Genomic DNA, 14,316 nt, shown 5'->3' on the forward strand with positions numbered 1-14,316 from the left:
TTTCTTTTGGAGGTCAACAACAATTATCAGAGTAAAAATTCATCTATTTTGTGGAAGTTGAGGTGCTGAATAAGATATAAATTGAAAATGTTTGTGACTTTTTTTTATAAGTATGTAAGTTTTTTTAATACTGAAAAAAATGTCTATAATATATTTTTACACATATAGTTAGTTATTCATATCATTTTTCATTATTTTAAGTATTTATTTTCATTTATACATTTACAGTATTTAAGAAAGAATACTTTTTACAGACATTTTTTTGGGTGACCATTTTTATATTAAAGGTTAAGACTTCTCTTGTCCATATACAGTGGACCCCCACTATTTGCAGGGGACCAGGCCTGACCACGAATAGCGTAAATGAGCTTTGCTCTGATTGGAACACTTCCCTTATATATATATATATATATATATATATATATATATATATATATCCCCGGTCCTCAGAACTGTGAGGCTGACGCTCTAACCGCGATAGATATATAAATATAGGACCAGTGTAGAATGCATATTTATATATATTTTATAAAGATTCATTTTAAACAAGTATATATTTTTAGGTGTTTTCATTTTCAAAATATATCTAAATACATCCTGTATATGTGCTGATATGTCATTTTTATTTTGCATGTTTTTCTGAGAAGCAAAGTGGTGCATTTCCTGCTCCAGTTGTTATTGACAAGAGTCCAAAAGAAATGTTCCACATGACTCCGTCTACTGGTCTGTGCTACTTCCTGTCAAATAAATTGCCATCACATCACGTAGAATCGATTAGCGAGAACAACTTTCATCTCTAAATATGTTTGACACGGGGATACACAAGTGCTGTAGAAGATGTTATTGAACCGTTTTGACCAAATTCAAATGGATTAGAATTTTCTCAAATTTAGAAGCAGAAAGCTGCCAGGAGGGCAGAGCTAATATGTCTTGACCGAGATTAGCATATGGGTGCTTGCTGATTAGCATCAAATACTAAATATGGCGGAGTGAGGCTCCATTTGTCATCCGATGAAGTCAAAGATAGTCAACTAAACAACCATTTTCTTATTAGCATTCTATGAAAGGGCCCGGCTGTATGTGAAAACAAATTGTGGGGGGGGGGGGGGGATTCCAAGAAAAAAAATGTCCCACAATAAAGTTGCATTAACAAATACTCACAATACAAGAACAAGAAGTTGCAGAAATCTACAAGAATATTCAAGAAGTACTAGAAGAGGGGGGGGGGGGGAACAATATTCCAAGTGTATAAGAATTCAACTCTAGAATTACAATATTTTCAAATGTATAAAGTATAATACATAATAAATCTTATGTATCAATACATAATTCAAAATATTTTATAGGATTTTTTAATATTATATATATATATATATATATATATATATATATATATATATATTATGGGAAATAAGTCGAAATGCTAAGAGATCATCATAGTACTAAGAAGAAAAGTCATTTTATGTGAGTATAATTTTACTCATATCCTGAATCATTTAAGAATGGAACAAATATACAGTAAAAACGCTAAACCGAATTCACTGTACTGCAAGAAAATCTTAATTATACGAAAGGAGCATTGTAATGTATCAAGAATAAAGCTTACAAATTGTATGAAAATAGGTAAGAAACTTAGTACTAACAACGTATCACCTGATTAGAAGTTATACTTTTATGAAAATCTAATCATCATTTTACAGGAATAAAGTTTTTAATTTGACAAGAGATAAACCGGAATCTTACAAGAATTCAGACAAAGGACTCAGATTTAAAAAAGGTAGTTTTAAGAGGATAACATTGTAATTTTACAAGAATTCAATTTACAAATTATACAAGAAACATGTTGTAATGTAACACCAATAAAGTAATCATTCTATCTGAATAAAGTATAATTTTATGAAAGATAAGTAGTACTATCACAAAAATTACGCCAAATTATACAAAGATACAAAGTAGTTGTAAATATATACTGCCATCCTTTTCAAAGAATATTTTTTTTACAGAACGTCGGAATGTTTCAAGGAAATTATCGTAAAAAAAGCCAAATTGAATACAAATAAGTTGCAATTCTTCGAGAAAAGTTATGATTTTAAGAGGCTAAAGTTATGATTTTACAAAAAACAAGTTAGAATGTCTGTGTAAAAAAACAAAAAAAAGAAGTTGCAATTTTACAAGAATAAAATCATTATTTTACAGGATAAAAGTGGAATAGATTTTATTTTGTTGAACATTACATATTTTAAATATCAAGACAAGACATTTCATATTTACAAAAAGCACAAAGTGAAAGCGACATCTTTGGCTGTGATGCCTTCGTTTGCATTGACAACAATGGAACACACAACAAAATACAAACCGCATTCAAACCGAGATCAGTGCCACAAACGACTGCAACAAGGAATTTGAAAAGAAAAAAAAAAAAAAAAAGATTTGGTTTGTTTTCATGTTTTCGATGTGAGTTTAGAAAGGGGTGATCTTTCATATTTATAAAAAAAAAAAACGGGTCATTTTGTCATCATTTGAAGACATTTTGTCAAAACGAGTACAGAGCTCGGGAGTTCTCATAAAGGTCTTTAATATAAGATGGGTTTTGTTTCGTTAGGGTTTGTTGCAAATGGGCAAATTTCACCAATGAGAGTTTTTGCACATTTTAAGTGTATTTGCCATTGTTTCATCATAAGAACACACAGTGGATCTAAAAAATCTACACACCCTTCTTCAAATGCCAGTTGTCTGCCATGAAAAATGAGACCAAGATAAATCCCAACAAAGCTTTTTCCACCATTGGTCACATGACCTGCAACTCCATTGAAAAATGAATCAATCTTTCCAAGAGGCGAAGTCAAAATAAACAACTGAGGTAATGTGTGCACACACTCACAACAGGGGCCGTGGCTGTGTTTCGAAATAATCCGTCATTTTCAAACTCATGTTAAATGGGAGTCAGCACACACTTGCCACCATTTAAAATGCCTCTGAATAACCCTGAAAAAAAGTTCAGCTTTTCTAGTAGGCTTTCCCTGACTTTTTTTTTTAATTTTTTTATTTTTTTGCTTTCTAGCAGATGTCTGAAGGTCTGATGTTGTGGAAGCTGTCTGTGAACCATGGCTTGAACAATGTCAGGAAAAGCCTACTAGAACTTCTGAACTTGATTTGGGTTTCATCAGAGGCATTTTAAATGGTGGGAGGTGAGTGCTAACTCCCATTTAACATGAGTTGGAATTCATTCTATACAGACAAAGACATCTCCTCAGTTAAAAGAGGCTGTGCACACTTGTGTAACCACATTTTCTCAGTTGTGTATTTTTACTTCCCCTCTCAGAAATATTTCTTTTGTTTTTTTCAATTGCGTTGTAGAGGTTTAGGGCATATTCATGGTGGTTTATCCTGGTCTAATTTTTTATATCACAAAAACCAGACAGAAAAACAGGGGTTTGCAGACTTACACAGTTATACACAGTTTGACAAATGAAATACAGATCTGGAGCGCCTCAGTGAAGACCTTTAATACGCAATCTGGCTCATTGTTTTGTCGCAAATATTTCAGTTTCACCTGTGTGAGTTTAATAGGGGCTGACTTTTGCCATTTGAAAGGAAAGAAAATGTGTTTCTGGTCATTTTGTCGTCCTATGAAGTCATACTGACAAAATCAAAACAAATGTGGAAAGCCCTTATCAAGCCCTTCAATCGGATATACGCTCGAGTCAAGTATGTTGTCGGATTGATTTTTTTCCATTTGTAATTTTGTGCATGTGCGTTTTGATGGATTGTTTGTAGCTTGTTAGCGTAGAGCCTGCGCATGAATCCGGCCTTGCTCCAGTGCCGCTGGCCATCGCAGGGGTTTCGGGATGCAATTTACCGTTGATCGCGTATCCGGGGGGCGTGAACTCGGACGAGTAGACCCGCAGAAAAACGATGATTTTGGAAATGTGGTTGTTTTTCCGCGCTGTTAACCTGCAGCCAAACAATCATGTGTGATGACAACCACAGAACAGGAAATGGAACTTTGCAACATCGGGAAGTTATTATTATAGAGTTATCGTTATCAACACCTATTACATACACATACAGCGGTACCTTCACTAACGAATGACTCAACTTGAGTTTTGTTGTTGTTGCTTTTTTGCTACTCACTTTTTATTTGAAGTTAACCATAAAACAAAGAGATTTACACGTTGTGTATTTAACCGAAGAACATTAACTGCATTTTGAATGTCCGCTATCTTAATGCTAACGCACAATTCAAAACTCCCACGTAGTTTCCGGGCAAGAAACGCCCTGCTCCAATATTACCGGCTCCAGGACACGCGCTGCTGCGCTATGATTGGCTGCTGTACCAACCGCTTTCAGACTGGAAAAGATGTTAAAAGTGCGGCAGCGTTAAGTGTGTGTCCCACTTTCCCCGTCTAAGCCTAAGCCTAAACCGCCTTAAGCCCTAAACCTAAACATAACATGAACTTCTTTCTTTGAATTTCGTACAAATCTCATTACATCTGCGTAGCCTGCCTTTCCCGCGACGCAGAAGCCAATCATGTTGCGGCGGGACGTGTGTTGCCTGGAACCCATGTGGGAATCCCAATAAGGCTTCAGAACCACACAGACTGGCTAATAAAACGTGCGTGGATGTGGCGCTAGTGCTCAAACTTGAAACAAGCTCTTTGAACTCAAGTGGTAGACAATACTCATAGGTATAGATTATTTATCCTCTGCGAAAAACTAAGACATATACACTTCTGCAATATCGTTACAACTATTTTTGTATGTGAATTTGTCTGTTTTTGGATATTTTTACAGACTTTTGAAAAATGTTTTAAATTCCTTATATTAGATATATTTTGATATATAGATATTGTTTACATATCAATTTATATTTATACACACATGTACACGTGCACGCACACACATACACTTCTCTCTCTATATGTACATGTATGTATATATATATATATATATATATACATTTATATATATATACATATATACAGTGTATACACACACACACACATATATATATATATAGTTGTATATTAGTACATTATTCTGTTTAGTTTTTTTTTTTATTAATTCTTTTCAACATAAGTAGTATATTTTCTAGGAATGGTTACGCTATTCTCTGCCATCTGCTGCCTCCCTTTGGTCATTGCCACATTTGATGACACGCTCCCGATACTCCTCCTGGAGCGACTCCCACAGAGAAATTCATCCCCCTGCCTCACATTTCCAAACCAACATTTTACGGAATTCCGCTCCCAGCATTTTCTCCACATTTTTTGTTTTTACTCCCAGGTAATCCTGCTCCATTTTGGATATAATATTTTGACAGTTCCTGCGCCCGCCCAATCCGTGAGTCCTAGTTAAATTCCCTCCCATCCCGCATGACTCACAGGCCCGGTGGGAATTCTGAAGAAATGTCCGCCTCTGGTCTGAACTGCGCTATAGATGACATTCTGCTTCTGTTGGGTCACACAACTGACCTTTGACTTGTGTGTTGTATAATCGTTTGTGTCCACATACAGTTTCCTAGCGCACTGAACGTGCCTTCGGATGATGTGGCAATCGATAGAGAAAAGGCCACGCGGAGCCTCAGCGACGTCGAGCGAGTGGACCTCGGCACAAGGGAGGCCGCCCGTGTTCGTTGTGTTGTAACGGCTGACACGTTTGTGCGTGTCGCAATCCGTCACTCAGACGGATGTATTTCCATGCTGTAAGTAACATGTATGTGACATCTTTGGTCGAAAGAAGAACCCAAGGACTGACAATTATACCCCCCTTTTTGAGCAACTACCCTTCAATGTTGGCCCAAGACTGAGAAGAGCTTTATTTAACTATATATTTTCATAGTTTTGAAACATAGATCCTGAAACATAGGTTTTGGTTTGTTTTGACACATTTTTCTACATTCCTTTTAAAATAGATTTTGATCTGTTTATATATATTGTCTCTATTTTGATTTTTCCCATTTTTTATAAATTTGTATTTGATTTATTTTACGTATTGTTATTATTTGATATTGATATACCTATTGTATCATTTATATATATTTCATTATATATACACAGTGGTGTGATAAAGTCTGTGTATAGTTTATATATATATATATATATATATATATATATATATGTTTTTTTTTAATGCATTTAATTCCATGTGTTTTTATACACTGTACATAATTATTATTTGGATGTACTTCGCATGCAATTGTCATCTTTCCTCAGTTTCCATACATTGTGCTACATCGCTAAAACGGTACCGTCTTTGATCATCCACTGGTCCAGTTCTTCCATCTCCAGCTCCAACACTGAAGGAACGTCTTCTTCAAACATGGGCCTGGACATACGAAACAGCAGTTTTGTTTACCCTAACTTCATTCTAAACGTCTCACAAAGGATTTATTATTCAAGTTGCTAAATGAGGCCGCCTGATTTTAGCCCCTTGGCTGTTAACTTATAAATGCCTCATTCAAATATCAAGATCTTACTGATATGCAATATATGTTTGTGAAGTACGTACATTGGTACTTTTTCTGTGCTGGACCCATCCAGATATGGATCATCCTTTCTGGAATCTAAAAACAAACCCCCAAAACATATGATTGAGTGTATTATTACAGATCTCACAGTATTTGTACTTAAAAAAAAGCCCTTTTCACCGTGAACGGCAGCCTCAATATTGAATCTGCGCTTGAGGAAGAGGGCGAACATGATAACGACGATGATGAAGACCACCAGGGCCACCGGGATGAGGATGACTGTGATGCTCAGACCCTCGTCGCTCTGGGGGGTCAACGTCGAGTTCAACCACTCGGGCTTGTCTGTGCTCCCTTCCGAGAAAACAATCATCAGAAAAATAGACACGAGAATTACTCGGACTACCGATAAGTAAGTAAGTAAGTAAGTAAGTCCATCCATCCATCCATCCATCCATTTTCTGTCACGCTTCTCCTCACGGGGGTCGCGGGCGTGACGGAGCCCATCCCGGCGATCATCGGGCAGGAGGCGGGCTACGCCCTGAACCGGTTGCCAGCCAATCGCAGGGCAAACATACAAACGCATTCGCGCTCACAGTCACATTCACATTCACACCTACGGGCAATTTAGAGTCGTCAATGAACCTAGCGTGCATGTTTCGGGGATGCAGAAAAGCCACGCAGGCACGGGGACAACATGCAAACAGGATTGAACCAGTAGGTGACTAACTCAATCAATAAATAATGTAAAAAATAAACTGCAAGTAAAAATATAATAACATATGTACAGTATTTAAAACAAATGTAAAGATATATATTTTATATATCAATCTAAAAAGATCCCTTGAAACTATGAATAAAAATACAAAATAATATAAAACAAATAGCTATATAATATACAAATAAAAATATAAAACAAAGTACTATAGATCCATACGTGTATATCCAAATACAACAATATACAAATCAGAATAAGCATCTTTGGGTCTTTTGAAAGGTGCTATATACATTTAGGTTGGGGTTGGGGTTAGGATATATGTTATTATTAATGATGAATGATGAATATGATGATACCACTGCTACTGTTGCTACTGCCACTGTACTGTGACCACTCCTAATAATCAAATCACATGCACTGTATACGTTGTACAATCTTGCGCCAAGATCTTCTGTTACAACCTCTGAAAATAACAAGATTTTTGAAATTCAAAGTGTAACTAAACAGAAATGACATCGAGTGAAACCTCTCAAGTGAGGTCGTACAATTTGGGATCAGAACTAAATATCGGAATACTCTGACGTCATGAGCTACTGTGCGTCGTGTACGAGGGCTAGCGTAGTTGTCCCGGGGGATCGTACCTGAGTCCGAGTTGCCCTCCCGGGTGGTCGAGGGCGCTGATGTTGGGGGGGCGTCCGGGGGGGATGACGTGGGCTCTACAAACAAGTTGCAACAAAAACAAGTTGCTTTGCAGCCACAAGTCTCGAGTTATTAAAGTTAACGTAGACTGTTTAATTGTGTTACAATGTAATACAAAAACCTCTTTTGACACTAATCTCGTGCCTCGTCGGTGGGGACGTAAAGGAATCGTTTTACAGGGCATTTGGTTCCATTCACGCTATCTCGGTTTACTTTTGTTTTCACCGGTGTCATGTGAAGTTAGCTTTCGTGAAAAAAGCTGCTACAAAAGGCTACATGCTTAAAACAGGACTTCAAGTTCAAACGTACACATCTAAACCATTCCAGTCACAAATAACTATTTGAACAATGGCATATTTAACTTTTAGCTGAAACATGAATTAATGACGATGAAGTCAATTGGGTTAGTTACACGCACATTGCCTTTTAGTTCATACGTCTGATATTGAACACCAAGTCAGATGTTCATTTTAGTCTATGCTGGGGGCTGCTAAGAAAATGGATGTTCAGAATTTGGACACCCCTTATTGAAAGCATGCAAACTTTTTGAACCCAACCCCCCATGTGCGGTCATGCTGGAGCACCTCAAGAGCATCACAAATCCCTGCTGGACTCCCTGAGGTTTGCCTACAGACGTTCCAACAGCTTCTTCCCTCTTGCCATTAACTTCTTCAACACATTCACTGCCATTGACGGCTTTAGAAGTCAAATCTCCGTGTTAACTGGGAAGCCTGGCAGTGAATGAGTTCAACAGTTCACTTCCAATTCCATTGTAACATGCTGCCAATTTTGTCTTGAGATTGTCATCGCATCTTTGTCGGGCCAACGATACATTACTCGTGCACTCACTGTAGTCGTCTCGCCACTCTGCACAATTTGAATACCTGTTATTGCCCACTCATGTGTTTGAGAAGTATCTGCACCATTTGCACAAGTGACACTGTTCCATATTATCGCACTACTAGTCACTTTAAACTGCTTACATTTCTTGAAGTCTCTGCACCATTTGCACAATTGTCACTATACCAGACTATTGCTCTATTAGTCATTTCAAACTGCTCGAATTTGCTTGAGGGAGGACTCTGGATCATTTGCACAATTGTCAAAAAAAACCAAAAACATTTCTATCAGCATTACCACATTACCGGTAACCTTTCATAGCTCAGTGACTCTCTGTACTGTGTTTTGATCTTTTTATGTCTCAAAAGTGGCAGAACGGTGGCCGACTGGTTAGAGCGTCAGCCTCACAGTTCTGAGGACTGGGGTTCAATCCCTGGCCCCCGCCTGTGTGGAGTTTGCATGTTCTCCCCGTGCCTGCGTGGCTTTTCTCCGGGCACTCCGGTTTCTTCCTACGTCACAAAAACATGCATGAATTGGAGACTCTAAATTGCCCGTAGGTGTGTACGTGAGTGCGAATGGTTGTTTGTTTGTTTGTATGTGCCCTGCGATTGGCTGGCAACCGGTTGAGGGTGTACCCCGCCTCCTGCCCGATGACAGCTGGGATAGGCTCCGGCACGCCCGCGACCCGTGTGAGGAGAAGCGGCTCGGAAATTGGATGAATTGAAAGAATCATTTTTAAACTTGAAGTAGTGGGTATTTGAACAGAAACTGCAGCAACACATATAGACAGACAATATAACAATACTCACAGGCACGTGTTCTTTAACTGCATAAAGTGATTAATATTACTGCAACTGACAGAGTTTAGTTCTGACCGTCTTCTTTGTGTATTTCTTATACAAGCCCAATTCCAATGAAGTTGGGACGTTGTGTTCAACAGAAATCAAAACAGAATACAATGATTTGCAAATCAGGTTCAACCTAGATTTGTAATTGAATACACGACAAAGACAAGATATGTCATGTTCAAACTGATCAACTTGATTGTTTTGAGCAAATAAGCATGAACTTAGAATTTGATGGCTGCAACACGTTCCAAAAAAGCTGGCAGAGGTGGCCAAAAAGACAGACGTTCATCAAACACGTGTTCGGAACATCCCGCAGGTGAACGGGCTCATCGGGAACAGGTGGGGGCCGGGATTGCTTCCCTGAATTGCTCAGTCATTCACAAGCAAAGATGGGGCGAGGTTCCCCTCTTTGTGAACGAGTGGGGGAGAAAATAGTCCAACAGTTTAAGGTTCCTCAATGTACAATTGCAAGGAATGTAGGGATTTCATCATCTACGGTCCATAATATCATCAAAAGGTTCCGAGAATCGGGAGAAATCACTGCATGGAAGCGGCGAGGCCCAAAACCCACACTGAATGCCCGTGACCTTGGATCCCTCAGGAGGCGGCACTGCATCAAAAACCGACATCGGTGCTTAAAGGATATCGCCGCGTGGGCTCAGGAACACTTCAGAAAAGTTTGGCGCTCCATCCGGAAGTGCAACTTGAAACTCTACAATGCAAGAATGGGAAAGAATTCCACCTCCAAAGCTTCAACAATGAGTGTCCTCAGTTCCCAAAGGTTGATTGAATGTTGTTCAAAGAAAAGGTGAAGTAACACAGTGGTAAACGTGAGCCTGTCCCAGCTTTTTGGGAACGCGTTGCAGCCGTCAAATTCTAAGTTCATGCTTATTTGCTCAAAACAATCAAGTTGATCAGTTTGAACATGAAATATCTTGTCTTTGTCGTGTATTCAATTACAAATATAGGTCGAACCTGATTTGCAAATCATTGTATTCTGTTTTGATTTCTGTCCCAACTTCATTGGAATTGGGCTTGTACAGTGGTTCTTTGAGATATGAGTTTAAGTCGTTCCTTGACCACATTCTTAACTCAAAACACTTGTATCTCTACTTCATAAAAACATACAGTAATGACATTAAATATCATTAAAAAGAATGAAACAGATTTGGTCACACTTTCTTTTTTAATTCAATGCACATTGAGCAGCTCTTTCTGGTATGTGTGCCTTGGCCACCTGGGGCAGAATAAAGGCCAATTCATGCTTACTTTACCCTTGCTTTCCTGATTGGATGCAGCAAGCGATCATATTCTGCCTGGAACTCAAGTGGGATTCCTACAGTCATTCATACCGTATATTACTGTGAGTACTGTTATGTTGTCTGTCTATTTGTGTTGCTGCACCATTTGTGCTCAAATATATATTGGCGAAAGGGTTATGACACATAGATGCTAAGCATTTACCTATGTTTATATTATATCTGAAACTAACAGACTAAAGGATAAGTTATGTTGTTGTTTTAAATACACAACGTGTATTTGTCTTTGTTTTGGGTTTCGTTTGTCGGTAAACTCCAAGTGACAGTGGCAAGAAACGGCTTCCAGCCTTTTTTGGGGACAATTATTGAATAATTCTATCTCACATACACAGCGTTCATATCTCAAAGCTAAAAATCAGCCAAACGACGACGCGTATCTCGGAAAACTCGTAAATCGGGTCACTCCTATCTGAAGGCACCGATGTACCTGTATTATACTGCCTCCCGGTGGCCAAGGTACACCCGCCAGAAGGAGCGGCACAAAGTCTGTTGAATTAAAGCATGAAATCATGATGCACAAACGGTTTAAATGTTTACATTTTATTTCATGATACTTTTCGTGTATGTTTTAATAAATACACTAGAATGCAAATGTTTCTCATTAAAAAGCTTGCAAATTTTTTTGTTGGTGTTTTTTGGGGAGCTGGAAGTGATTAATGGCATTTCCATTCATTTCAATGGGGCTAGATGATTTGAGATAGGAGTGTTTTTGAGTTACGAGGGTGGTCACTGACCAAATTAAACTCGTAAGTTGATCCGCTACAGTCTATGGCTCGCTAATCGTCCCTTTCAAGTACTTCCTATTAATGTTTCATATCTTAGCATGATATTTGATCCATCCATTTTCTTCAGCGCTTCTCCTCGCTAGGGTCGCGGGCGTGCTGGAGCCGATCCCAGCTATCTTCGGGCGCCAGCCAATAACAGGGCACACATAAACAACCATTCGCACTCACATTCACACCTGTGGGCAATTTAGAGTGTGCAATTAACGTGCATGTTTTTGGGATGTGGGAGGAAAGCGGAGTACCTGGAGAAAACCCACACAGGCACTGGGAGAACATGCAAACTCCACACAGGCGGGGCCGGGATTTGAACCTCGGTCCTCAGAATTGTGAGGAAGATGTGCTAACCGGTCGGCCACTGTGCCGCCATGATATTTTAGATAATAATATATAATGCTTAATGTTCTTAAGTTTGACCTGAGGTTTCCTTGTCCTCCACGGCTTGTTCTTGGTCTACTGTCACTTCTTCCACTGTTCTGCTTTCTTCTTCGGTTCCCTCATCTTGGCTTGACACTAAAAACAAAAACAATAACAAGAACAACACTTGTGACACTTTAATAAATCATACAGATGACAAAAATCATAGGTAGAGTTCGTAAGTCTAAAACAAATTATAACCCCCCCCCCAAAAAAAAAAGTCAAAAAAGTCCATTTCTGTCCTGGGTTTCAACTCATTAATAATTGCACTAATTTCCTACAGTGCCTGGCCTCATTAGAGTTGCGTACAAGCTGGAGTCTATCGCAGCTGACTTTGGCAGTGAGAAGGTACACCCTGGATCGCAGGGTACATTTAGAAAAACAACTCCACATTCACATTCTTTGTATTCATTGTACTTTACTCTCTATATTTGAAGGATAATGGGAATAATTGACTGTCAAAATTCATAGTAGTAGTACAAAATACATTTCAGACTGAGTACTTTTTTTTTTTTGTTACTTCACCTCAGTACAGGAGTTGAATTATTATGATTTTTTTTTTTTTTTTTGCACAAGTACTGTATACCTCTACTTACGTAGGTACATAGTGTGAGTACTTTTGCCACCTCTGGTATTGGCGATACTGGCCTTGTATTTACATGGTATGGGAGCTATACCATGCAGTATCGCAGTACATAGAATCGCAACATACAGGACCTTACCACTTCCTGTTTCGCACTTGCCACAAAAATCTAAAGTGTTGCAAAAGCACAAGTAGAGGTTTTGTTACCACGATGAACACTTTGTTTCATCCAGGTTTGATCATATATCGTAAAAATGCTGCAATGCGGGGAAACAATTCTAGGGTGATGTTGTTCGGACTATGAAAGTATTACAGTCAGCAGGACAAAGTGTACCTGTATTCAGACTGGAATTGTGTGAATTTAGAAGAAGAAGAAGAAATAAAAAACATCCAGAGTCCTTACCTTTTCCTGTCCAGGTGCCCGTGAGGAGCCACAGCAGGAGCAGGAAGAGTGGGGTATTCCCATGGTGGCCTCTCATGCTGCTACAACAAGGCCGAGGGGCGGACATGTTGCCATCCTGTTGTGTTGTGTTGTGTTGTGTGTCACAGCATCGCAACTTCCTGACGGTCTGACTTACGTGGATGGGAGAGGAAGAAGAAAAACGGCACGCCCACCCAGACCAGTCACTCGGGTGTGACGCAACTTTTCTTGTGCTTGTCGCCGCAAGTTTGCCGCCGCACACTTGCATTCCTGCTGCAGGCTGTTAGGTATGCAGGAGCAGCAACCTGCTCTAGTGCCAAACCCTTTCAATGAACTTACTGGTCACTGCAGGGAGCTTCATTTCACCCAGGCTGTTCCTGTACCTGCGTGTTGAATGTTTAGTGTGAGAAAAAACACACTTCCAAGACCTTATACCTTGTTGCTAGGCAGAATTCAAAGGGCTCAGTTAAACATGCTCCATAAGCCAATGAAAATATTCCGGCCTTGTGTTACTCAGCAGAAATAATAAGCCAATGAAAATACAGAGTTGATGTATTAAATAGAAAAAAATTAAGCTACTACTACTTAGGCTAGGCTATGGTAGGTTACATACCGGAATTCCAGGACCCGACAACTTGTTGCTTGGCAGAATTCACAGGGTTGAAATCAGCTGTGTCCCAAAAGCCAATGAGAATATGACGACTACTTGTTGGTAGGCACAATTCACATGGATCAATAAGCCAACGAAAACATTCAGAATTCACAGGTCTCAATTCAATGTGCCCCATAAACCAATAAAAAGACTCTGGGTGCTCGTTGCTAAGCAGAATTCACATTGCTCAAATCAGTTGTGCCCGACAATCGATTGAAAATATTCCGGTATCGTTTAGTCGGCAGAAAGAATGATCCAATGAAAATACTGGGAGAAAACTGGAAAACTAGGGTTGTTAAATATATAACAATCAACCGGCACTTAGGCTAGGCTTAGGTATAGGCTACATACCAGAGTTCCATTACCGGACCACTTGTTGCTGGGCGGAATTTGCAGGGGACAATCCCTTGTGTTTCACAACCAATGAAAATGTTCGGGCTGCCTGCTGTGAGGCAAAATTCACATGATTATTTATATCTTCCATTATTTCTTATGTCAAAGAAATTATTTTGAAAATACATATTGGAGAAAAAGAAAAACAGCACCATGTGCTAGAGCTGGTGGGGCACTG

At 39.1% G+C, this 14,316-nt stretch overlaps 1 protein-coding gene across 2 annotated transcripts; it reads right to left on the reverse strand.

Annotated features, from left to right (window-relative positions):
- Window positions 1–2,198: 2,198 nt before the first annotated feature.
- Window positions 2,199–13,267, reverse strand: tmem154 (transmembrane protein 154). Of its 2 annotated transcripts, XM_061770447.1 has the most exons (7): window positions 13,076–13,267; window positions 12,090–12,185; window positions 7,826–7,900; window positions 6,650–6,820; window positions 6,511–6,565; window positions 6,251–6,327; window positions 2,199–3,954 (listed from the first exon to the last, which is right to left on the reverse strand). In XM_061770447.1, the coding sequence occupies exons 1-7, from the start codon at window positions 13,179–13,181 to the stop codon at window positions 3,950–3,952; spliced, it is 585 nt and encodes a 194-aa protein (XP_061626431.1). In that variant the 5' UTR covers window positions 13,182–13,267; the 3' UTR covers window positions 2,199–3,949. The 2 variants fall into 2 exon arrangements, with proteins under 2 accessions (XP_061626431.1, XP_061626432.1); XM_061770448.1 differs by lacking the exon at window positions 7,826–7,900.
- Window positions 13,268–14,316: the final 1,049 nt, after the last annotated feature.

This window comes from Phyllopteryx taeniolatus, chromosome 4 (genome assembly GCF_024500385.1).
Source record: "Phyllopteryx taeniolatus isolate TA_2022b chromosome 4, UOR_Ptae_1.2, whole genome shotgun sequence".
Classification (NCBI taxonomy): Eukaryota; Metazoa; Chordata; class Actinopteri; order Syngnathiformes; family Syngnathidae; genus Phyllopteryx; species Phyllopteryx taeniolatus.